Source organism: Clupea harengus, chromosome 6 (genome assembly GCF_900700415.2).
Source record: "Clupea harengus chromosome 6, Ch_v2.0.2, whole genome shotgun sequence".
NCBI classification, from domain to species: Eukaryota; Metazoa; Chordata; class Actinopteri; order Clupeiformes; family Clupeidae; genus Clupea; species Clupea harengus.
In genome coordinates this window covers 12,219,257-12,242,952 of record NC_045157.1, presented here as the reverse complement: position 1 = coordinate 12,242,952, position 23,696 = coordinate 12,219,257, and the positions used below count along the sequence as shown (strand labels likewise).

At 43.4% G+C, this 23,696-nt stretch overlaps 2 protein-coding genes across 9 annotated transcripts in view; one reads left to right on the top strand and one right to left on the bottom strand.

Moving 5' to 3' along the window:
* The window catches only part of LOC105899921 (C-myc promoter-binding protein-like), a 46,713-nt gene extending 42,577 nt beyond the window's left edge, over positions 1-4,136 (top strand). For all 7 annotated transcript variants that reach the window (XM_031569020.2, XM_031569015.2, XM_031569018.2 and 4 more), the window contains 3 exons: positions 35-197; positions 578-642; positions 760-4,136. In XM_031569020.2, the coding sequence (XP_031424880.1) occupies positions 35-197; positions 578-642; positions 760-896 (365 nt within the window). In that variant the 3' untranslated portion in view covers positions 897-4,136. The remainder of the gene's footprint in view (positions 1-34; positions 198-577; positions 643-759) is intronic.
* A 2,301-nt stretch (positions 4,137-6,437) lies between these two features.
* Positions 6,438-23,358, bottom strand: LOC105899813 (sodium/potassium/calcium exchanger 1-like). Of its 2 annotated transcripts, XM_031569012.1 has the most exons (9): positions 23,115-23,358; positions 21,321-22,282; positions 17,575-17,643; positions 17,050-17,173; positions 10,399-10,514; positions 8,117-8,359; positions 7,659-7,748; positions 7,219-7,385; positions 6,438-6,783 (listed from the first exon to the last, which is right to left on the bottom strand). In XM_031569012.1, the coding sequence occupies exons 2-9, from the start codon at positions 22,269-22,271 to the stop codon at positions 6,534-6,536; spliced, it is 2,010 nt and encodes a 669-aa protein (XP_031424872.1). In that variant the 5' UTR covers positions 22,272-22,282; positions 23,115-23,358; the 3' UTR covers positions 6,438-6,533. The 2 variants fall into 2 exon arrangements, with proteins under 2 accessions (XP_031424872.1, XP_031424873.1); XM_031569013.1 differs by having other exon boundaries at positions 17,050-17,167; positions 21,321-23,358.
* Positions 23,359-23,696: the final 338 nt, after the last annotated feature.

Here is a 23,696-nt window from a genome sequence, read left to right as displayed (position 1 = left end):
ATGTGCTTGTGTGTGTGTCTGTGTGTGCTCACAGGTCTGAGTTACCCCATGTGTAGGCTGGGGAATGACAAGGAGAGTGTGTTTGGAGAGGAGGTGCTGCAGGGCGTGGTGAGGAGCATCCAGCGCAACGACATCCACACCCCCATGTGTCACATCCTCCAGCTGCTCGCACACACCCTCGGAGTCCACAGACAGAGGTACACACACACACACACACACACACACACACACACACACACACCCTCGGAGTCCACAGACAGAGGTACACACACACACACACACACACACACACACACACACACACATACACACCCTTGGAGTCCACAGACAGAGGTACACACACACACACACAAACACACACACACACACACCCTCGGAGTCCACAGACAGAGGTACACACACACACACAAACACACACACACACACACACACACACCCTCGGAGTCAACATACAGAGGTACACACACACACACACACACACACCCTTGGAGTCCACAGACAGAGGTGCAGACACACACACACACACACAGGGGTGAGAGAAAACTAATTTGTGACGTTTTTTTCCACCTTACTCTAGGAGTCTGTACAGGGACATCCTCTTCTTATCTTTGGTTGCTTTGGGCAAAGACAACATTGACATTGGTGAGTGGTCTCATTTGGACCAAATTATTACATAATTTTGAACTTCAAAGAATGGTTGTTAGATTTGTTTTCCTCTCTTTCTCTCTCTCTCTCTCTCTCTCTCTCTCTATCTCTCAGATGCGTTTGACCGTGAGTATAAGCTGGCGTATGACCGTATGTCTCCTGCTCTGGTCAAGCTCACTCACAACTGTGACCGGCCCCCCAGCACAGGGGTCATGGAGTGCAGAAAAACCTTTGGAGAGCCTTATCTCTGAATTCCCCCTGCAATCCCCCCGGACACCACTTTCTACACCATGGCCTGGAGACACCAGGTCATCACCACACACATATTACTCACAGCGCTGACCTTTCACCTGACAGTACTTGCAGACTCATCGTCACCATGGCAACTGTCCGACTTGTACACAGGGCGCTGTGTTTTTCAAACAAAGCAAAATAGGAAGTGATGTCACAAAGATGTTCCATAACATGTAGATGTACTGTAAATACAAGGGTTAGTATTTTGGGGGTAAATTTCAAGACAGATTTCATGATATTATCATCATGATTATGTCGTAGGACAGTTAACAGCAATATTTTGCCTACCGTCAAAGTTGTTTTAACAGAATTGTAAGTATTTATGAATAGGTCCTTTTCCTTTATTTTTATGCTGCATGTCAGAGAGGTCAGTTATTTTTTATCTGTGATTGTTCTCATTGGGGCTAAAGTTTGTATGCCTGCACACATATAAACGCACAGACACACACAAACACACACACACATGTACACACACAGATGACACACTCTCCTCAGTTACCCTTAGTCTCAGCTCATGAAGTGCCAGAGGTCATTGTTACAATAGAAAATAAGTGAGTGCTAGTTGTAGAGGTCACAGTGAGGTCATGGCTATGATTATGAGATTCCTACAGAGCTTGTGAGAAGGTGCCTGATGTGCTGTTGACCAAAAGTTTGGTCATGAAAAATTACATTCAGTATGTGCTACCTATACTGTGTGACAGACTAGATGATAAATTAATAATACGTACGTATTCACGTCAGTATTCGTGTCCCACTGCTCAGAGCCAATGCTGAGATTATGAACATTGAGATTGTGGAGGTTAAATCTACAGGTGGAATATTTACTCGTTTTTATATTGAATACGTCATGCTGCTTTTTTAGTATGTTAGCTAGCTGTGAAATCAACCAATCTAGTCAAGAAAAGGGGAAACACTACAGCAGGATCTGCATAGTTTTGTCACATGCGCTGCTCAACAGCCACGTCACTACATTCTCTGAGTTCTGCTTTAGTTAGTGATCTTGAGCCAAAGACGTAAACAGAAGCTCTGCTGCCACGGAGATGATCTCCAGCACATCGAACCCAAACAGCTGCAACGTGCTGATGTGACTAGATAACACAGCAAGGAGTACACAAGCTCAAGACTGTGTCATGCTTTAGGTGCAGTTTAGGCTGGTAGCAATGCGTGCAGATCTACATTAGTCAGCTAATGTGCTAGCATCTAGTAGGCCCAAAGGTACAGGTACACACACACAGATAAGGGGAAGAGACATCCCTTGATGGTTGACAGTAATGTCATGATGGAGACTTACATTCGTGCAGGGTATTTATTTAAAGAAAAGCTCTGAGAAAATTGTGAAAAAAATAATGATCAGTGTCACAAGGAGTTGATCATGTGGTTCTCACTATTATCCAAGTGAAGGTGACCCTGTGTGCTTTAGTCACATTGCATTCGGGTAGGAGCCTGTGACAGTGTATAGTCTTCATAGTAATGTTATTTTTGTTTAGGAAACCAAATATATACACTGTAAATATGTATATTCCATCCAAGAAAATGGTCTACTGGTCTGTTCATCTCAAAAGGGCACTTTTACACTTACTGGCAAATGACAATGTAAGACTATTTTTACAACGTGGGGAAGGAAGCAAAACTCTGGTGCTTTTTAGTGTAGATGCCTCCGTGTGTTTTATAGCTTTCTATGTGTCTGTGCATATAACTCAGACTAAACTCAAAGTGGAGAAAACGTTAGATGACAATACTGACAATAAGGTGTTTTGCCAAATGAGGTCTGTATCCAAATGTATGAATTAATATTTTAGCTGGTTATTGCAAACTGATGTCTGTTTTGCTCTGTCGTCTGTCTGTAAATGGAGCGCACATCACCATTTTGAGGTAAAGAAGTACAAAAACTAATGTTTTGGTTTGTTTCAGATTTCAAAGGTTCTATACTGAATGTGGTTAAATCAAATAATTTACTTTTACCTGAATGGTATGATATGGAGATGAGCTTTTCATTGTTTTTCTTTTTTTGTTTTGTTTTATTTCTTATTTTATCAACAACTCCCTTTCCTTGTTAATGTGAGCTGCCTTTCCATTTGAGCCATAACATGCAGTCATTAGCTTTTAAAACATTCGAGCCATAACGTGCAGTCATTAGCTTTTAAAACATTCGAGCCATAACGTTCAGTCATTAGCTTTTAAAACATTCGTTTACTAGGCTCTTCTCATCTCTCAAGACACTTGGGCTACATTCAAGAGACAAAGTATGTCACAAGGTTTCAGACATGCCACTCATGGTAATTAATGACAATGAGGACTAATTCATATTTTGAGCTGTAATTGCTGAAATCTCAACCAAGCGCTCTTGAGCTGTTATATTTGTCAATCTCCACTTCTGCACCAGGACTAAGTCATATCAGGGAAGAGTTTATTATAAATAATAGTATTATTATATAATACAATTATATATAATAATTATATTGTAGTCCGTAACAGCACATCGTCCTTATCGGAGAGCATGTCAGTTAAATTGAGCCTTGCCTGTGTAGCTGTCTGATGTATTCACATAAACTTCAGAAAGCTCTCAAGGGTGAGTTGATAAGTGTCTGTACCCTCGCCATCTGTGAGTCAGCTTTGTGGCTTTTCATGATTGGTGTGAGAAAATATACACCTTCCCGCCACTCGACCTGTCCTTCAAGGACATCTTCCGAACTTGGTGACGAGCAATAGTGTAACTACTCGTTGAGATGACGTCATGGCCACTGGAGGTGGTCCTCTCCCGAGAGGCGTCCAATGACATGCTGGCCACATCACTTGATTGACAGTAGACGTCACCAGTGGTGGAAAGGTGTCATAATGTTGCACAAAATGAGTTGTCAATCGGTATCAATACAAAACTTGAAGATTGTCTCAAATTTGTACGTACAAAGGGAATAACTATGAAATTGTGAAAATTCCTGTCAATCAGGTTAGTTCTCAATTACTGTTGCTGCATATGTATTTATCTAGTTTTAAAAATGAAAACACATTTTAATTTGCTTAGTTCTATGTATATTTGTATCTATGCTTTGTAGAGAGATCATCTTTTATAAAGGCTTTAATCTGTTTACAGCGCTGTAAACACACAGTTGGATCTCTGGATCTAAACTGGGATCATGTGGTGTGAGATGGATCCATATGCTCCTCAGTTGTAAATAAATCTGCTTTTTCTGAGCATACCGTTGTGGTCCGGGCTCCTGTGTGTGTCTGTGTTTGTTGTTTTTGAAAGTGATATTTGCATGAATAACACAAATTTCACAAATATCATTTTGGAGTTTTAATCAGATTTATGCTGCCTTTCACAACAAAGATATGATGAATTGTCAAAGCAGTTAATGACAGTGTATGTTACTCTAAGATATCAATCTATAGAGTTAATGACAGTGTATGTTACTCTAAGATATCAATCTATAGTCATCTTGCCCTCAAAAGGCATTAGTCACTGTAATTCTAACCAACCACATTTTTTTTGTGAACAACATTTAGGTATGAAAATACTTCCCAGGTGACAGTGCATCATGTTATATTCCCTTTGTATATTTCATTTGGAATAGTGAACCAGAGGGTGATTGAGAGCTTTGTATCTTGAGCTCTGAAGGTCCCAAACGTTCGGCAGAGGGCAGCAGGGTAATCACCGTCACACACTACTAATCAGAGATGACAATCAAAAAGCCCTTATTTGTGAGAATTTGTGAACAGCCCTAGATATATTTTTCTTTTTTTTTTCTTTTTCTCAAGGACTCTATTTGGCACCAGGTTATAGGTACAAACCGGCCAGACATTTTTTTTTTTGGTGCCAGGAAGAACTTTTAAACCTGACTTAGAACCGTACATGGTTCAATTCTCAGATTTCCACAGTGGGTGATATATATGAAGCAACCTTTATAACAACAAATTCTCAATGAAACAATAAATGCAGAAGTGTTCTTTTAGTGTTTGCCCAAAGGCTTGGTCTCCAAATCTGTACTCATTGAATATAAATATTTCATAGGTTAAATATGATTTCTCTTCTTGTAGTTATTGAGTGTCAAACAACTTCTTTAAAACACCACGTGGAATGGAACGAATGAGACACATACACATACACAGATATCTAGAAATGGGACTCCAAAACTCTGTATTATCTGACTCGAACAGATTCTATACTAGACTGATATCCTACGAGTGAAACTGGGTTGCAGAAGCACAGTGTGATGGAAGGCACTCTTATGGTGGACATATATCTCTCTGACTGATCTTAACCCTCCTATTATGTTTGGGGTCAATTTGACCCCATTCAATGTTTAACGTCTCTAAATAAATGTTTGACATCATTTTTTTTGCTTCATATTTAATGACTTTTCCTAATTTAATGGGGACAACTGGGTAAAGACAAAATTAACATGATGATATGTTTTCAATGTCCTGTACACATACTTTACGCATAGGTGTTGTTTGGGGTCAATCTGACCCCAGGCTGTTTTAATTGTATAAAATATACAAGAAATATCAACTTTTTTCATCACATTGACACTCTTGATAAAAGAAATAGTTTTTTACTCCAAATGTTATAGATAGCAACAATATGTACTTAGAAATAATATGAAGCCATAAAAACACCAGAAGGATATCTCTTTCCAATTTTAGGTCAATCAGTGAGATTTTATGGGGATCTGCATATTTCTCCATAGTCGCGTAACATGTATTCTGGATGTATAAAGAGGGTGGGTGGGGGTATTGTTTTATTTTTAAGGGCTATTTAGGTAGTCAACAAACAAACCTAAAGTACCTGACACAAAAACTTGGGTAAAAAAAAAGAATTATAATAATTTTTTGGAGGTTTAAATTGCTGGGGTCAAATTGACCCCAAGCATAATAGATGTGGGTAAAATTTGAACATAATAGGAGGGTTAACGAACCTCACAAGAGTTAATGCACGGCCCCTCAAGAGTGTGCCCCCATGTATGTTTCCATACAAAGAGCATTAGCTGTGGACAATGGAAGTAGCATGGAAGAAAAACTAAGAGATAACCATTCCCAACCCTGATTTCCTATACGTAGTACTTGCATTTTTTTGTGAGTTTGTGTTGGGTTCTGTTGTGACTAAAAACAGAATATACTGTATATATGTGTGTGTGTGTGTGTGTGTGTGTGTGTGTGCTTGTGTGTGTGTGTGTGCGTGCTTGTGTGTTAATTAATCTAATACTTTTAGCCACCTCTAAGCAAAAAGCTCTGGCTTCCAAACCACCTTCAATAGGTCTTTTGCACAGTAGCTCAGAACTTAATTGGAGGAATAAGTCAAAGTTCTTGATGGTGTTAGCATGTTAGTAAGTTCACATGATGAGGCCAATAGAAGCGATCACACATTAATGAGTCGATTTCTGAAGCTGCTATTGCTGTCACTGCTTCTCTCTCTCTGTTTTATGGCTTTCTTATCTGCTTATCAGCTATTCAGTATTTAAGTGCCACTGAATAGCTGGCCAATGTTCCTCTACGTTCCTCTAACGGCTGGCCAATGAGACGTCCTCATTTCGGCCCACTCGGTTCACTTCCAGAAGCATATTTCGTGGACAGACTCCTGATGACTCCTGGTGCAGTCAGATAGTGACGGGGCAGAGGATGATGCGCTTCTCGAGGAGCACGCTCAGGACCAGGAAGAGGAGGTAGAGCAGGAACATGCTGAGGCCCAGGCGCTTGCTCATCTTCCAGCGGCACACGGTGATGGAGATGATGACGAAGAGCAGCATGAGGAAGAGGAGCACGATGGCGCAGAAGAGGCCGTTGCTGCTGACAGGCACTGCCTGGCCACCGTGAGACATCGAGTACAGCAACCAGGGCACTGGCAAACTGTACAGGCACAACACTTCAATGACACTCAGAAATGCCACCATTTAACGCTTGTCATTTACCATTAAAAACTCAAGCTGACATGAACCGTAAAAAAAAATGCCTGGATTTGATTACACCTAATGGAGCTATGATCCTATGAGATGATAGTGATGAATGTCACAGTGATGATAGTGCAATGTAGCTAGTTTACAGCTATGATACTAACACATATCGGCATTATCCATTGTAGGCAGGGAATGGCTTACTGTATGTTCTGATGATGTGATTTTTTTTTTAATGTATGTGTGTGTTGGGTGTCTGTGAGTGTGCGTGCGTGTGTGTGTGTGTGCGTGCGTGCGTGTGTGTGTGTGTGCGTGCGTGCTTGCTTGCGTGCGTTTGAGTGTGTGCGTTGTATGTGTGCGCGCATGTGTGTCTGTGTGTGTTGTTTCCTACCCCACAGTGATATCAAAGATGTTGGAGCCCACAGAGCTGGACACAGCCATGTCCCCCAGACCCTTGCGTGCTACAATCACACTGGTGATGAGGTCAGGGACAGATGTGCCTGCGGCCAGGATGGTCAGACCCATAATCTCCTCCGAGATGCCAATGGTCTCACCCACCTACAAACACACCAACCCATGCATATGTAAACACGCACCACACACACACTCACACACACGCACACCCACACACACACACACACACACACACACAATAAAGCAAATATACACATGTCGATAAATACATACAGTATACACACATACATAACTTATACTTACACAAATATATTTTTTTTAAAACATGCACACTGTCCATTCACCAATACAAATGCATCCACTGTGTGCATTATGTGTGTGGTTCTGTGAAGATGTGAAGTGAAGTCATGTACTGACCTGATGGGCCCACCACACGGTGAGGTAAGAAAATATACCAATCCACATGATGGAGCCCAAAAATGTACCGGCAAAGTACTTCTTTGATGCCTACAGACACACACAGGCAGACAGATAAGTAAACAAGTAGCTAACTTACTGTCTGTATAACAGAAGTGTTTTAGAAGCATAAGAAGCAGAAATATGTGACAAATGTGGACCTCACTGTATGCATGCATATGCGTATGTGTGTATATGTGTGCTTGTGCGTGTGTGTGTATGTGTGTCTGTACACACGGGCCTGTGTTTGCATGTGTGTTTTATCCATGCTTCTGTGTGTGTGTTTGTCTGTGTGTGTGTGTGTATGTGTGTCTGTACACACAGGCCTGTGTTTGCATGTGTGTTTTATCCATGCTTCTGTGTGTGTGTGTGTGTGTGTGTTTGTGTTTAAGAGGAGTAGACGGGTGTGGTATACTTACCGGTCGGCGTACATCAGGTATGGTCAGCCACAGGGGAAACACTATGGGCAGTAGGAGGAGATAGGTGACCTGCTTACGCTGGGAGTCAGGCCAGTCCAAGGAGAGTGGTTCTTCTTTCTCTTCATCCTCGTTCTCTTCTTCTTCATCATCATCATCGTCGTCGTCATCATCATCACTGTCATCCTCATCTTCATCACTGTCACCTTCATCACTATCATCTGATTCACCAGCATCCTCAGCCTCCTGCATGAGATTACAGATTTATTCAGTTACTAGTTACGTTATCGTGTTTCATAGATTAGTCAGGTTTAATGGATTTATTCTGTTACTAGTTATATTAGCGTGTTTCATAGATTAGTCAGGTTTAATGGAAGCAACTGGGAAGGAGAGACTGGTACAGGAACAGTTGTAGCCGGGTGGTAAGAGACTGAATTACACAAAACTTTGATTTAGATTTGGAGGAAAACTGAATCATTAAAGATGTAAGTTTTAAAATTACATTGATGAGTACACTTTGAGATGTGTTTTAGACAGAGTGTCCATTTGTAAACATTCTAACACATTATACAAGTTAAGTACAAAAATATTGCTTTAAGCTTATAGATGCAATGAAAGCACAGAGCATGGGATTTTGTGTATTTATAGCAGAAAATGAAATCATCGGTAAATGATGTCTTGTACTTTATAGTACTTATATTAATAATGAATGGACCAGAGACCAAGGCATAAGATTGACCATTTACTAGGTATAACTTCAAGTCTGAACACTCGCGCATGCCCACTCATTACATAGCAAAACCTGCTCATTACATCTCCCCCTTTTAAACTGATACTTTCAGGATCTTTACAGAAAACTTAAATCATATGTTAATAAAGCCTAATGCTGATTTTACCAACAAGGCAGGGGATAGCTGGCACCTTTAACATCTGTAAACATGAGCATAGGTAAACTAGTTAAATGAACTTCATATTTTTTTTTATATCTCATATCTAGACACACATTTCACAACACATATCTAGACATACATTCCACATCTCATTTTCCTTTTTTTTTCATATAAACCCAGTACATAACCTAACTGAGAGGTAGGGTGGACTGCCTGATCCTCTCTGTTGTGGTATGGAGGTTATTCTGCTCCGTGTAAACTCACAACACTAAACTACAAATTCAGTCTTTTCACAGGTTTGTTTTCTCTGCCAACCCTGGTGTGTAGGCCAGAGTGTGGCTGGCTTCCAGACGGTGAAGGCACCACTCTCAAATGAGAACGGTTTCTTCGGAGACTGCCTGTTGAGGTTTGAACTTGAATCTAACTGCATCCATGTTTGCATCCGTGCTATCCATGCTACTCTGTCTTAATGCAGGCTGTTGCTTTTTAATTTCCTCACTTTGTCGGATTTTTGTGATAGCTTTCACGAGAGTCAACTCAGAATCTAGCTGTAACTTCTCTGAAAGTCTATGGTCTCTGATACCTACGACAAGGCGGTCTCTGATCATCTCATCTCGGAGAATTCCATACGGACAATGCTCAGCCAGTTTATGCACAGCAGTAATAAACGCTTCAACCGTCTCACCAGGCTCCTGGCAACGTTTGTTGAATTTAGCTCTTTCGTAGATCACATTATGCTTGCATATGAAATGTTTATCAAAAGCTTGCCTTACTTTGTCGTATTTTTTCTTGTCCTCTTCCAACAGTGCTAACGTGTTCAGAACATCATCCGCCATGTGTCCCATGGTGTAAACTAGCGAGTTAACTTGATACTCTTCAGTCTTTGCATTGAGTCCTGCCGCTATGCGGAATCTTTCAAAACGTCGGATCCAATTAGGCCAACTACCAAAGTGTCCAAAGTCAAAAGCTTCTGGCGGACTTATTGAAAAAAGAGAATCCATTCTGGTTTACCTTTGAACGCTCCTCTCAAATGTATCAACGTAGCTCCACGTTAGCGTTAGCTCTGCTAGTTCACCAGGCGAATTCAAAAGTACTTCTTTTTTTTTCACGTAGTCAAACTGTTCGGAACATTCCGGTCACTTGCGTTGAATAGTTGCTATCATCTCAGAGGCGGGGACGACGACTTCTGACACCATGTCTTGTACTTTATAGTACTTATATTAATAATGAATGGACCAGAGACCAAGGCATAAGATTGACCATTTACTAGGTATAACTTCAAGTCTGAACACTCGCGCATGCCCACTCATTACATAGCAAAACCTGCTCATTACAAATGACATCATACCAGATGGCATAGATGTGTGTGTGTGTGGGTGTGTGAAGGTGGTGTACCTTCTCTTTCTCTGCTCCCTCTTTCGTATCCTCCTGTTTGGGGGGTTGAGAGGTGGAGGGCTCAGGCGGGGGGGTCACCTGCACTGAGACGGAGGGCAGCAGACTCTTCCTGGTCCCTGAGCAAACCAAAGAAACATAGTGAGTCGAGTCATTACACAGGGAGAAATGGGAAATGCCTTCAACACATCATGAAAGCTATCTTTACTCATGTAACCATTGATATTGGTGTTCGAATTACTGTTTTTAAAGAACACATGTTTGGTGTTTCAGAAATATTAAAGAAAGAAAGAAATGTCAATTTTTTCTATTTTGCTGAAATATGAATGTGCACTATTGACAGTGCTGAAAGTTCTCATTATGTTCTTATAACGCTGATTGTGAAGTGATCGATGTACACACATGTCCAGCTCTAGTCAATAACCGTTGATACAGCTTGTCACTACTGACGCAGATTCCTGACACTGATTGCCTAGTCTACTGATTAGAGTGACATTATGAATGCTTCCTCATCTAGAACAATCACTCTCTGTGTGTGTGTGTGTGTATGTGTGTGTGTGTGTGTGTGTGTGTGTGTGTCACACAGAGTGTGTATTTGTTTGTGTGTGTATGTGTGCGAAAGTGTCACAGAAAGAGTGTGTGTTTCTGTGTGATTGTGCACGTGTGGTGCATGTTTATGCTAATCAAAAACTGATGAGCTCCTCTTCAGTCTGCCAGACACTCGGACGTGCTCAGAGAGCCCCTTCACCCTGAGACAATTTCCCGTTTGCCACTCCAAGGCCAAATTAGCATGTGTAGCCCCCCCACCCCCTGCCCCAGAATAGCACTTTGATTACAGGGTCAACACACTGACACACGGACAAGCACTAAAAACACATAAACCCGCCATGCAAACATCATGAAGCTACAGGTTACATCAATTCCCGTCACACAGACATGACTTAACATGCAAAGATCAAGGAGGAAGAAAAGCCCTTTAATGCAGTGATGTGCTGCATACTCATTGGTGGCTGAATGACAATCTTAAAAGACAGATCCAGACAGAGATATCATCAAGCATGGCCTTTTTTTTGTTATACACAGGAAAGGAGGTTGTGCTATGTTGTTCTTGTGCTATTGGTTGGGGACTTCCCACAGCGGCCGATCCTCTCAGTGTCACATGCAAGTACTCATACCCAACAACGTAACCTAACCAATATAACAACTGCCCAACCATAAATCCTGAGCAATAGGATACAACAACAATGCACAACTGGCTGGTGACAGTCGCAACATGTGCTACACCCCATGATACGTCCAGAGGAAAGGATGTTGTAACTGAATGCCTTCCACAACAGACCATGTGGCACTGATCCAAAGGTATTTGCGAGATCCACAAATACCACCTGGAGGTCTCTGCCTTATGTCCTTGCTGCCTTACTACAGCAATGTGTTTAACTACAACAGTCATGAAAAATCCTGTTCTCTGTTAAGTCATGGTGGTTCAGGAGCTTTATAAAGTCCTGATTGTCCGCATGTAGCTGTTGAAAATACTCCTCTAGGTCCTTTCTGTCAACTCTCAAACTTCCCGTATTCTCTTGAGTGAATAAAGACTTAAAAAAAACTTAAATAGATCATTGTAGAATGCAATTCTAGCTTGTTCTTTCTTCTTCCTTCTATGTCTGAGGTGATAAAACCAGTCTACTCTTAACCTGTCCCGGCAATACACGCATACCTTCTCTATGTTTATCATCTGCTTATTTCTATAGTCTTTATATTCAGCCTTATGATAGTCAGGTGTTAGCTACTTGAGTTCACCATGGACTTGCCAAATTTACAGACCTAACAACCTTATTGTAAAATGATGTTAGAACTAACCTGGAGTTTTGCGTTGAAATAAAACCAATAACATAGCAAACAGAAAAATACAGAAGAAAAATCGAATAACATTTCCTGGTAATATGTGTAATGTATGTGTAATATGCAAATCATGTTGTTGATCACTAGCAACCGTGTTATAAAACAGTAATACCCGGGACACATGGTATATTTGGCACGTACCATGGCTATGTGTGGATATCGTATTCTGCTTTGCACTTTAACAATCCCCAACCATGGCACTGTTGATGTACCACTGCCACTGCCACTACCATTAATTTGGTCTCATGTGTGGCTTGCCTATCCCTGCCAAATGCATGACTCTCTTCTCCCAGGAGAGGATTCATTTGTAGCCCCATCATTATGGTCCGCAGCTGTTTCTTGAGAGTGCAGACCTCTTCTTCCACTGCTCTTCCTAATATGCATGGGAGAAGGGCTGCCAACTTTGAGAGCTATCAAGGCATGGCACAGAGTGCCCCCTCAAAATGAAATCACATTTTCAGTATGAGACACACTGCCCACTGCGTAAAACGCACTGTCGTGTGTGATACTGTGAGACTCACGCCAAGAGCAAGAGAGTTGGCAACCCAGAAGAATCACTGGGCGCTGACCTTTGCCAAAGCTCATTCTTATCTCACACACACATTATTACGTTACATTACATTTAGTCATTTAGCAGACGCTTTTATCCAAAGCAACGTACAAGGGAGAGAACAATCAAGCTAAAATACAAAATGTATGTATTGTTACATTATCCATTCCTCCTCAGAAATGGTCTGAATTTCAGTGTTTTGTTTTTACTGCGATTTCCCCTCAGAATTGTCTCACAGACATATTGCAAATTAGTGGACTTTTGCAGCATAACACAGGCTTTCAGTACAATTGTGTTTGGGCTAACTGGCCAAGCTCAGCTATCTAGTGCACATTAACCCCTCTGAGGTCTGTCACCTGTCAGGCACCTTTGAGGTAGTTTGACATGCCTTGACATTTTAACATTTTCATTTTCCTCCATCTAAAAACATTGATCCTAAAGTGCATATTTGATTATTTAGTACAATCTCAGCAACAATAATCTGAGAGCAGTTAGAATGTGAGTCTCATAATTTATGGTTAACTCAACTGTAAGCACAGTCTTAATAAATTCATACTGTAGGTCCCTTTCAAGGCACCCAAAGACACCTTACAAAACAATCAACAAATATGAGCAACACACAGTAGCAAACAATCAACATTCAGGAAAAGAAACAATATAAAATAGGGTTCGAATCAGACAAAATAGGCGAGAGAGTCAGTATTACGGATGTAATAAAAGGTGAGGTGCAACAAAGCTAGGTCATGAAGAGTCTTAAAAAAAAAAGAAGCAGAATCTTGAAATGGATTCTGTATTTAGCAGGGAGCCAAAGAAATGGTTGAAGGACTGGAGTAATATGTTCGATGAGAGGCATTATGGAAATTATACGGATTCACTGAATCCTTTTCATTTGGCTGGTTAGCTGTAGATTTTTCAGCTCAAATAGACTATTTGAGCTTGGTGATATCCTGAAAAGCCCTGCATGGATCAAGGCTAATGGAACCAGGATCATCAGGTAGGCACGGTTTCATCTTTGCGGTCTATTGGTGAAGTAGCATTAATTGATGGGGATGGGGAGTACATTTGTCTCCACTGGGGATAAAAGCGATTCAGCAGAGGAAAGGAATATAGACCAGAGGGACGGGAATCCCCCTCATCCCAAATTGCACCCTGGTCACAGATGAACTCCCCACTGTCAAATATAATGGCCCATCAGTCTGGAATGTTACTGTGGACCTCTTTGCTCCCTGCACAATCATTTTGCAAAGTAAGTCTGAATTGTAGGAAAAGACAAAGGAATAAGGCCTTTGTTCAGTTATTTGAAAATGCTGTAGTCCAAATCCAAACATGAAATGGATCACAGCCACTATCAAGACGTAATTTGTGGATTAATAAATCACACTTAGCCTACTGGTCATGAACAGAATCCTTAATTAGATTGAATCGAAATTCAAAAAGGCAATGTTCTTTCTCAACGTTCTGTCCTCACACTTTCAACTGACGAAAAGTTATAACCAGTATAATGTTTGGACTACAGTCAAGACAGATGAACATACCTGAACATTTCACTTATTTTAAGTACTTTTATCTGTCAGTGTATTAATCGGAAGGAAAATCCATTAAGGTTTATAGCAACGCTATTACTGAATTAGCGTGATAATGTAGCGTGATAATGTAGCGTGAAGATTGGATTCCATATTCCAGACCAAACTGATCTCATGTATTCTCCACAATGCCACGGACCTCAGAGGGTTAAAGCCACTTTTATCTAACTGTTTTTCAGGTATTTCAGGCTTTGTTGTTTAATGGACTACCCCCTCCCGTAAGTGCCTTCAATACCCTATTGAATAAAAAACACTAATAGCCTTTGATAAAAAGCAATTAAGCCAGCTTAAAATACCTCCGATACACCACCCACAGACATCACAACAAGTGTTTGAAACTATGTGATAACACATCTACTATGCACAGATAACCCTGATGTCACACAGCATACCTCACAAAATCCATGTAATCAAATGTGTTCATACACACACTCAGCTTCCCTTACCTTTGGCCTTCGTTGAGCTTGTAACTTCCCCATTTATCGCCATTACTAAGAAAGATTAGATTGATAGATTGTACTCGCCATTACACATTGGAAAATCTATCAAAAACATTCTTCAGATGAATGACATGGAAAATAGTTCCTCTTGGAAGACCACAAACAAAGACAGAGTAACTGGGCAGGTTGAGCATGAAACTGCAGTATGCACCATGCAGGGATGGGAATTATGGAAATGTGACATGCAATGATCGCCACGTGCAAATCATGCATCAATCATAACGTAGGTGAGCGTTGAAAATGCATTAACTAAGAGTATACAACACAGAGTCGAGATAATGTGGATGTGTTTACATTCCACCGTAATGTCCTAAGTGAGAGTGAAGCTCAGCGACCATACGGATGACTTTCGATGCATTGACTTGAGTGCATGTGTAGCACATGATTCTTATGAGAGGCTTCTGAGCATGCAGTGATGGGCGCCTGATGAATCACAGTTACTTCGAGGACTACTCCCTAGTACTGGAGGACCCTTACCTCTCCTGTCCTTTCTGGATGGAGCCCTTAACTCACGACTAAGCATGGTCTCTGAGGAGAGAAATGGCCTGTAAATGTCTGAGCCTGTAACGTGTCTAAATGCACGTTAATGATTTGGCAGGCGCTGCTTGCATTACCTTAGCATTGGTAATCACTCTTAGGTAATTATATACCTTAATTGTAAGTTATGAAAACTCGTTCTCAAGAGCGTTAAAGGTGCTAATTAATGACTGGTGGGAGACATGCTGGAGCTGATCAGCAGAGCATGGTTTTGATGGGAGCCACAGCCACTTATAGCCAGGTCAATGTGAGTGTGTCAGTGTGTGTGTGAGTTTGTGTGTGTGTGTGTGTGTGTGTGTGTGTGTGTGTGTGTGTGTGTGTGTGTGTGTGTGTGTGTGTGTGTGTGTGTGTGTGTGTGTGTGTGTGTGTGTGTGTGTGTGTGTGTGTGTGTGTGTGTGTGAGACAGAGTGTGTCTCCCTGGTGTTAACCAGGTCAGTGTGAGTGTGTGGTCACGTTCTTCCATACACTGTTGCCTTTCACTGTTGCCAGTTTTGTGAAAATTGCTATAAAAATCCGTTTTCCATATAATGTCTTTGATTACTGTAAGTAATGCTGTGTATGGGGTAGTTAAGCATTTGCGTGTGAGTGTGTGTGCGTGTGAGAGAGAGAGAGAGAGAGAGAGAGAGAGAGAGAGAGAGAGAGAATAAGAGAAATGCGGGCACAGACAAGAAGAGAGAGTGTGTGTGTGTATGTGAAAGAGAGAGAAAAGAGAGAGAGAGAGAGAGAATAAGAGAAATGCAGGCACAGACAGTGTGTGTGTTTATGACAGGGCATTAGATAAAGAGATTGTGCCCTGATGGGTCTGGCTGTCAGCCAGAGTTTATCAGCTCTATTAAAAGCTGATTAAGCCTCAGACACATGGGCCAGTGGAAGGGACCCACCCTCAAGGACACGAAATGTCAAATAAGACAGAGCTGTGTCGCGGCCTGGGGTGCGCAGAAAGAAACTAATCACATATATACACACTTCTGTACTCAGCAGACACTTCAATCACATAAATACACACATCCGTACTCAACAGACACTGTAATCACATATATACACACATCCGTACTCAGCAGACACTTCAATCACATACACACATCCGTACTCAGCAGACACTTCAATCACATATATACACACATCCGTACTCAGCAGACACTTCAATCAAATATATACACACATCCATACTCAACAGACACGCTCACCCCACACCCAATGCTGGCGGCGCACACTCAGACACTTGGGTCTGTACACATCATACAGAATTGTGATCTGGCTTGCCCCTCCCTATAGCTGTTTGTAGCACTATGGTGAAAGAGATACAGAGATGGCCTGACTCTACGTCTACATCAGCCCTACTCTGTACTATCATCCAGCCTTGTTTTGTTTCTATGAGTGTCCAGCTCTCTGGGAGAGCACCATACCAGTCGGTTCTTCTCCCCACCAAATGAAATAACATTTCAACATTTCAGCAACATTTCTTATTTGTCAATACACAAAGTGATATTTGAAACTGACTAAAGGAAACAGTGTGTATCTGTGTGTCCAAGACGATGAGAATATATGTAGTGTATGTATGTGTATTCACACATTCTCTATATACCTTCTAGAGGATTTAAGGTGTGTATCATCAACTGGTATACAGTGCTTCGCATAGTGGTGTTATGCAGTGATGCTGAACTTCCCCCACGCTGCAAAGCTGGCTTCACCTGTGGCTTCACCTGTGGCTTTGCATGGAGGGATTTGAAAAGAGAAACAGAGAGAGAGAGAGGAAGCAATATTGAGAGAGATGAAGAGGAGAGAAAAAAAAGACGTGATATACAATTTAAAACTGTGTTGGATCTGAGTACATGCTGTGAATTGAGGATACATTTCAGGCTTTACACCAGGGAACATTTTATGCCAGCTGTAAGAATTGCATTTAGTTAAAGTATTAACTAATTACATATGGCAATTTACATTTGTGTGTGTGTGTGTGTGTGTGTGTGTGTGTGTGTGTGTGTGTGTGTGTGTGTGTGTGTGTGTGTGTGTGTGTGTGTATAATAGTACTATGCAATATATGATTCTATATCATTTTTCACTGTGTATTCATTCACACCTATAGTACACTGACATGCAAATCCTGTACCTTCAGAGTGAGGCTCTCTTTTCGGAGTGGCTCAGGAGGTTTTGTCTCTTCAACTGCAGGCTCGCTTTCCTATATTTTGAGAAAAAAAAAACATGAAGCAAACCGAAAATTACAGCCTACGTCATTGATGTCCCCGCAATCTGGTGTTTCCAATAGGTTATGAACCTTCCATGAATTTTGAAGTCTGTCCACTCAGAGCATGGACAGAAATCTTCTCAGAACAGAAACTGGGTCCCTCTAGTTCCAGTGTCCCTCCAGTTTTCCAGTGTATTGTTACTTCAAGCAGTTTACCATATTTTTGGTAATGTGGTGCCTACTCTTGGAATATACTTAGGGGACAAACCTAAACCATTTTACTCTCCATTCTCTACCGATTACATCACCAGCACTCTTCATGTTTGTCACATTTATGGCATCTGTTATAGAAAAAGGACATGAAGCAGTTGAATAATTGCACACACACAAACAGAACATGCACACACACACAATAGATGTTTTACTACTTGGTAGTAGCAGAGTCAGTCTTAACACCTGCGGTCGGTTCCTTGTTCTAACATCAAAGGGCCCACTCCACTCCTCCCCTCCCCCCTCCTGCCTGACCAGGTCAAGTGGCGCAATGAATACACATGCTGAGGAATTATGTTGAATCTGACTGATTATGTTCACACATGCTCTGATGTTTCCCAGCTCTCCAGATGAAAGGAGGCCAGATTCTGCATTGAACAATCTCAGAATATCTGTTCAATCTCATGCATCACATTATCTTAAGTCTTAGGTCTCTCTCTCTCTCTCTCTCTCTCTCTCTCTCTCTCTCTCTCTATATGTGATTGTTATCTACCGTCCACCAGGACAACAGGGTGATTTCGTCCATGAGCTGGACACCCTGCTGTCATCCATCCCTGAGCAGGAGTGTCCAACACTCATCCTTGGCGACATGAACATCCACCTAGACAATCCCAACTCAGCTGACTTTCGAACCCTGGTTCACTCGTTCGACCTACAACAGGTCCCCACTCCTCCAACTCACAAAGCAGGAAAAGAGCTTGACCTCATCCTTGCTCGGAACTGCACCACGGACAACCTAACGGTAACCCCTCTGCATTGCTCGGACCACTTCTTCATTCGCTTCGATGTTCGGCTCATTGAGCAACCCTCTGTCCCCCCTCCGATGGTCTCGTTCCGGCGCAACCTCCGCAACCTCTCTCCCACCCACTTTTCCTCTCTGGTTTCTTCTGCTCTTCCACCTTTATCCACTTTCTCCTCACTAGGTGTCAATGATGCCACAGAAGCTCTCTGCTCCACTCTGAGCTCATGCTTGGACAGCTTGTGTCCACTTTCCACCAGACCTGCTCGATCTACCCAGTCTCATTCGTGGCTGAGTGATACCCTCCGAACGCAGCGCTCCAATCTCAGAGCGGCTGAGAGAAAGTGGCACAAATCTGCCGCGCTTGACGATCTTGCAAGCTACCAGACACTGCTGGCCTCCTTCTCATCCAGCATCACTGCTGCTAAGAAGACTTTTTTCAATGACAAAATCAACGGTGCAACTGACGCTCGGAAACTATTCTCCACCTTCAAAACTCTGCTCTACCCTCCTCCTCCCCCCCCAGCTACTAACCTCACTGCTGATAACTTTGCTTCCTTTTTCACAGAGAAAGTGGCAGCCATCGGGCAACAGTTCGACCAACTGTCCCCCTCACCTAAGGGCGCAACCGTCAATAGCTCATCTTTTCCTTCTTTCATCCCTCTCAGCGAGAGTGAGGTCTCCAAAATCCTAACAGGTAGCCGTCCAACTACATGCCCGCTGGACCCCATCCCATCCAACATCCTTCAAGCCATATCGCCTGCCGTCTTACCGGCAATAACACAGGTGATTAATGCTTCATTTAATTCTGGAACATTTCCTTCTCTTTTCAAAGTGGCTCGGGTAACGCCGCTGCTCAAGAAGCCGTCTCTCGATCCCACTCAGGTGGAAAACTATCGACCGGTCTCACTTCTCACGCTCCTATCTAAAACCATTGAGAGGGCAGCTTCCAAACAGGTCACCGAGTTCCTGTCAAAGAACAATCTCCTCGATCCGAACCAGTCTGGATTCAAAAGCGGTCACTCCACCGAAACAGCCCTGTTGTCTGTAATGGAGGCCTTAAAAACAGCTAGAGCAGCAGCTCAATCCTCGGCTCTCGTCCTGCTTGACTTATCAGCTGCGTTTGATACAGTCAACCACCGCATCCTTCTGTCCATACTGTCAAGTATGGGCATTTCTGGCAATGCGCACTCCTGGTTTGAATCCTACCTCACTGGGCGCTCGTTCAACGTGTCATGGCAAGGTCAGCTGTCTGTACCTCACCGCCTCACCACTGGGGTGCCCCAAGGCTCGGTGATGGGACCACTTCTCTTTGCCATTTACACCACCTCGTTGGGCCCTATCATCCGCTCGCATGGTTTTTCCTACCACTGTTATGCCGATGATACTCAACTGTTTCTGTCTTTCCCTCCTGAGGACACCACGGTCTCGGCGCGGATTTCGGACTGTCTCGCTGATATATCCACATGGATGAAAAATCACCACCTTCAGCTGAACCTGGCCAAAACGGAACTGATGGTCTTCCCAGCCAAACAGGTCATCCCCCACAACATCAAGATCAATACTGACTCTTTATCTCTTGCTCCATCCATAACAGCAAGAAACCTCGGGGTCATTATTGATGACCAACTGACCTTCACGGCCCACATCGCCTCTGTCTCCAGGTCGTGCCGCTTTGCGCTATACAACATCCGCAAAATCAGGCCGTACCTAACCCAGTATGCCACCCAGCTGCTGGTGCAAACCTTGGTGAGCTCCCGCCTTGACTACTGCAACGCCCTCCTAACGGGCCTGCCGGCTTGCGTGGTGAAACCACTACAGATGATCCAGAACGCGGCGGCGCGTCTGGTGTTCAACCAACCGAAAAGGGCACACGTCACCCCGCTACTCATCGAGCTCCACTGGCTGCCAGTAGCTGCTCGCATTAAGTTCAAGTCACTTATGCTTGCCTACAGAGTGCTTACTGGTTCTGCTCCCACCTACCTAAATGCTCTTGTAAGGGCAAATGTTACACCCAGGATGCTGCGCTCGTCTAGTGAGCGTCGTTTGGCACTGCCGTCCGTGCAAGCACGGCAATCCAGACTATTTTCATTTGTAGTTCCACGTTGGTGGAACGAACTGCCTAGTACTACCAGAGCAGGGGCGTCCCTCTCTACCTTCAAGAAGCTTTTGAAGACCCAACTCTTCAGAGAGCACCTCCCCTCCTAACTGGCACCTGACTAGCACTTAAGTTGCACTTCAGCAGTTACATTCCTGCACTTCTTTTTCCTCTTTTCTAGGTTGTTGTTTTTCTAATTCTCATGTAAAGTAGTATTTATTGTTACACCATGCTTTTTTATTGCTCTTAGCTTGACTGTTCTCTCCCTTGTACGTCGCTTTGGACAAAAGCGTCTGCTAAATGACTAAATGTAAATGTAAATGTATCACACACACACTCTCTCTCTGTCTCTCCAGTCCAGAAAAATCTTTAAAGCTTCCAAACCTTTTCATGCATTCTTTTAAATTACAATGTGTGTGGATGTGCACGTGTGTGTGTGTATGGGTGTGTGTGTGTGTGGGTGTGCGGGGAGTGTGGATGTGTCTGTGCATGTGCATGTGTGTGTCCGTGCATCCATGGGGGAGGGGAGGGTGTGGTGGCGTGATGAGGGTGAGGGAACTTTACCTTCTCTGGCTCCGGCTCTGGTTCCTCCATTCCCAGGACAGTGACGATGCTTTGGTGCTTCCTGAGCTGCTCCTTGACCATCAGCTCCAGCTCCTCGTTGTGCTTCATGAAAGTGACGTAGCCCACGTAGGCCAGCAGCAGTATCGCACTCTCCCACCAGTGGATGGTGCTGTCCAGGAAGAAGACGATAAGCAGCAGCAGGCTGAGGATGTAGAAGGACACGTCCCGGAAGAGAGGCCACCAGGTGAGGTGTAGCAGGGTGCGCGAAAACAGCGCGCACATGCCGATGACGAAGAGGATGTTGAACACGGCCGAGCCCACGATGGTGCCGATACCCACGTTGCTGTGCGAGATGAATACGCCGATGAGCGAGGTGAACAGCTCCGGCGCCGACCCGCCGGCGGCCATGAAGGTGGCCCCGGCCACATCGTCTGAGATCTCCAGCCTGTCGGTGATGACCCCAAGCGCCGGCACGAAGAACTCGTCGCACACTATGGCTAGCGCCACGAACATGTAGCTCATGCCGAGAATGTGCAGCAGCACCCAGCCCTTCCGCCGGTCCTCCACCGTGAACAAGTCCTCGGGGTACGCCCCCTTCATGTGCGGGGCGTCTCCCGGCGGGGCAAAGGGTGTGGTGGGGTTGGGGGTGGGAATGGTGGTCACAGTGGGAGTAGGGGTGGTGGGTGGCCTGGGCAGGGGCTCCACAAAGATGCACTGCCTTGTGATGTCTCTGGTCCTGTTTGTGAGCGGAGGAGGTGGTGTGTGTATCGGAGGAGCGTCTGTCCTTCTGGGCTTGGAGCGCAACTCCCGGGAGAGGAAGCGCTCCTCATCACCTGCCGTTCCGGTCTCCAGGTGTCTGGGGGAGAGCTGGTACACGCAGCACATCAGGACGCCAGACAGAAGACAAGCGGTCCTCCCCCACTTAAGTCTGCTTCTTGCCTTTGAATACATTCTCCTGTTCCCTTCAAATATCAGATGGTTGAGTCAAGGCTGTCAGATACAATATGACAAAAACACTACAGATGACTGAAACACACTCGGTCCCTATAGCACACGACCAGCGGTGCAAGCACGCTCAGAGTTTTGACGCATCCTCCGCACATCCTTCTCATTGTGACCAACCTGTTGAACACGGAGCGGTGAAAACTTGTATGAAGGACGAATCATTGTAACGCGCAGAGCACAGTCCTTTCATATGCACACGCACATAGCCGCATTGACGTTGAAGATGTCTCTCAATGTCGAAAGAGAGGAGACTCAAGTACCTGTTGCTATGACTACACGTTGCAATTACTTTGCCTCTCGGCTGTCTGTGTAGTCAGGAGGATTTCTTCGTTTAATATGACAATACACTGTCAAACAATGTGCCTCGCGTCGGAAGTGAAATACAAAGGCTTATGAATTATCCCTCCTGACTCGGTTAATGCCAAGGTACAGATTATCAGGTCCCTTTCAGGTCATCTCCACATACCTTCATATATGAACTATCAAAACAATCTTCATATACGTCTTCAATGATTTGAAAATAGACTGCTCCACGTCACAGATTACGATTTAAGATCTACGAAAAGATTTCGACCATCTTTTCTCTGATTTTTTTGTGCTGGATTTGTAGAGATATAAGTGAAACGACTAACTCTTGTTTAATTCGCAATGATGATCCGTAAGAAAACTGACTCGTAAGGTTGAAAACTGATCAGTACGCTGACCATGGCTTGTATGCTCTACAATTTCAATTGCATGTCAAGTGTTCTTACTGGTGCCTAATAATCATGACATTCTTAAGAGGCTTACCTGTATGCGCGCATATATCACCTATTTCTCTCCTCTAGCGATAGAGATACGGTTATGGTGAAACACAAAGGCTGCATCTAGCTTGCAAGAAGTAAATAACTGGCAAAAACCAATCACCCTGCCGAATGTTAAAGAACGAAAAAAGCCTTAAAAATAGGAATCCAAACAATCATTTTAATGTCATGTCAACTCCAATAAACTGAGTCAAACAAGTGGCTATTTGTAGCTGCTCAGTGTACGGAGCACCTGAAGAGCGCGCAGCTCCAATACGCACGAGGACTCTCACTCCCTCTCGTGGTTCCCGACATTTAGGTCTTCTGTGCTCCATGAGCTGTGGAATTAAACGGATAAATAACATCTTTAGGACGAATAAGTGAGCGAATTAATGAATCAACCAATTAAGCCCTCAATAAAACCATCCAAAAAACCAACACCCACTTTAACAATCCGTACAAAACGTATACATATTGTCAGTGTCTCCCTTTCTCTTTCCCTCACATGCACTCACTACGCCAGCAATTCACTCACTCTTTCAAATACTCGCATCTTACACCCACTGCCAACAAACCAACATCAGATCAT

Excerpts from the sequence above, each read along its gene's own strand:
- LOC105899813 (XM_031569012.1), bottom strand. The coding sequence starts at position 22,271 with ATGTATTCAAAGGCAAGAAGCAGACTTAAGTGGGGGAGGACCGCTTGT. Across the intron at positions 17,644-21,320 it reads CAGAGCCGGAGCCAGAGAAG|GAAAGCGAGCCTGCAGTTGA; the intron begins GTAAAGTTCCCT and ends CTCAAAATATAG. Across the intron at positions 6,784-7,218 it reads ATCTTTGATATCACTGTGGG|TTTGCCAGTGCCCTGGTTGC; the intron begins GTAGGAAACAAC and ends GTGCCTGTACAG.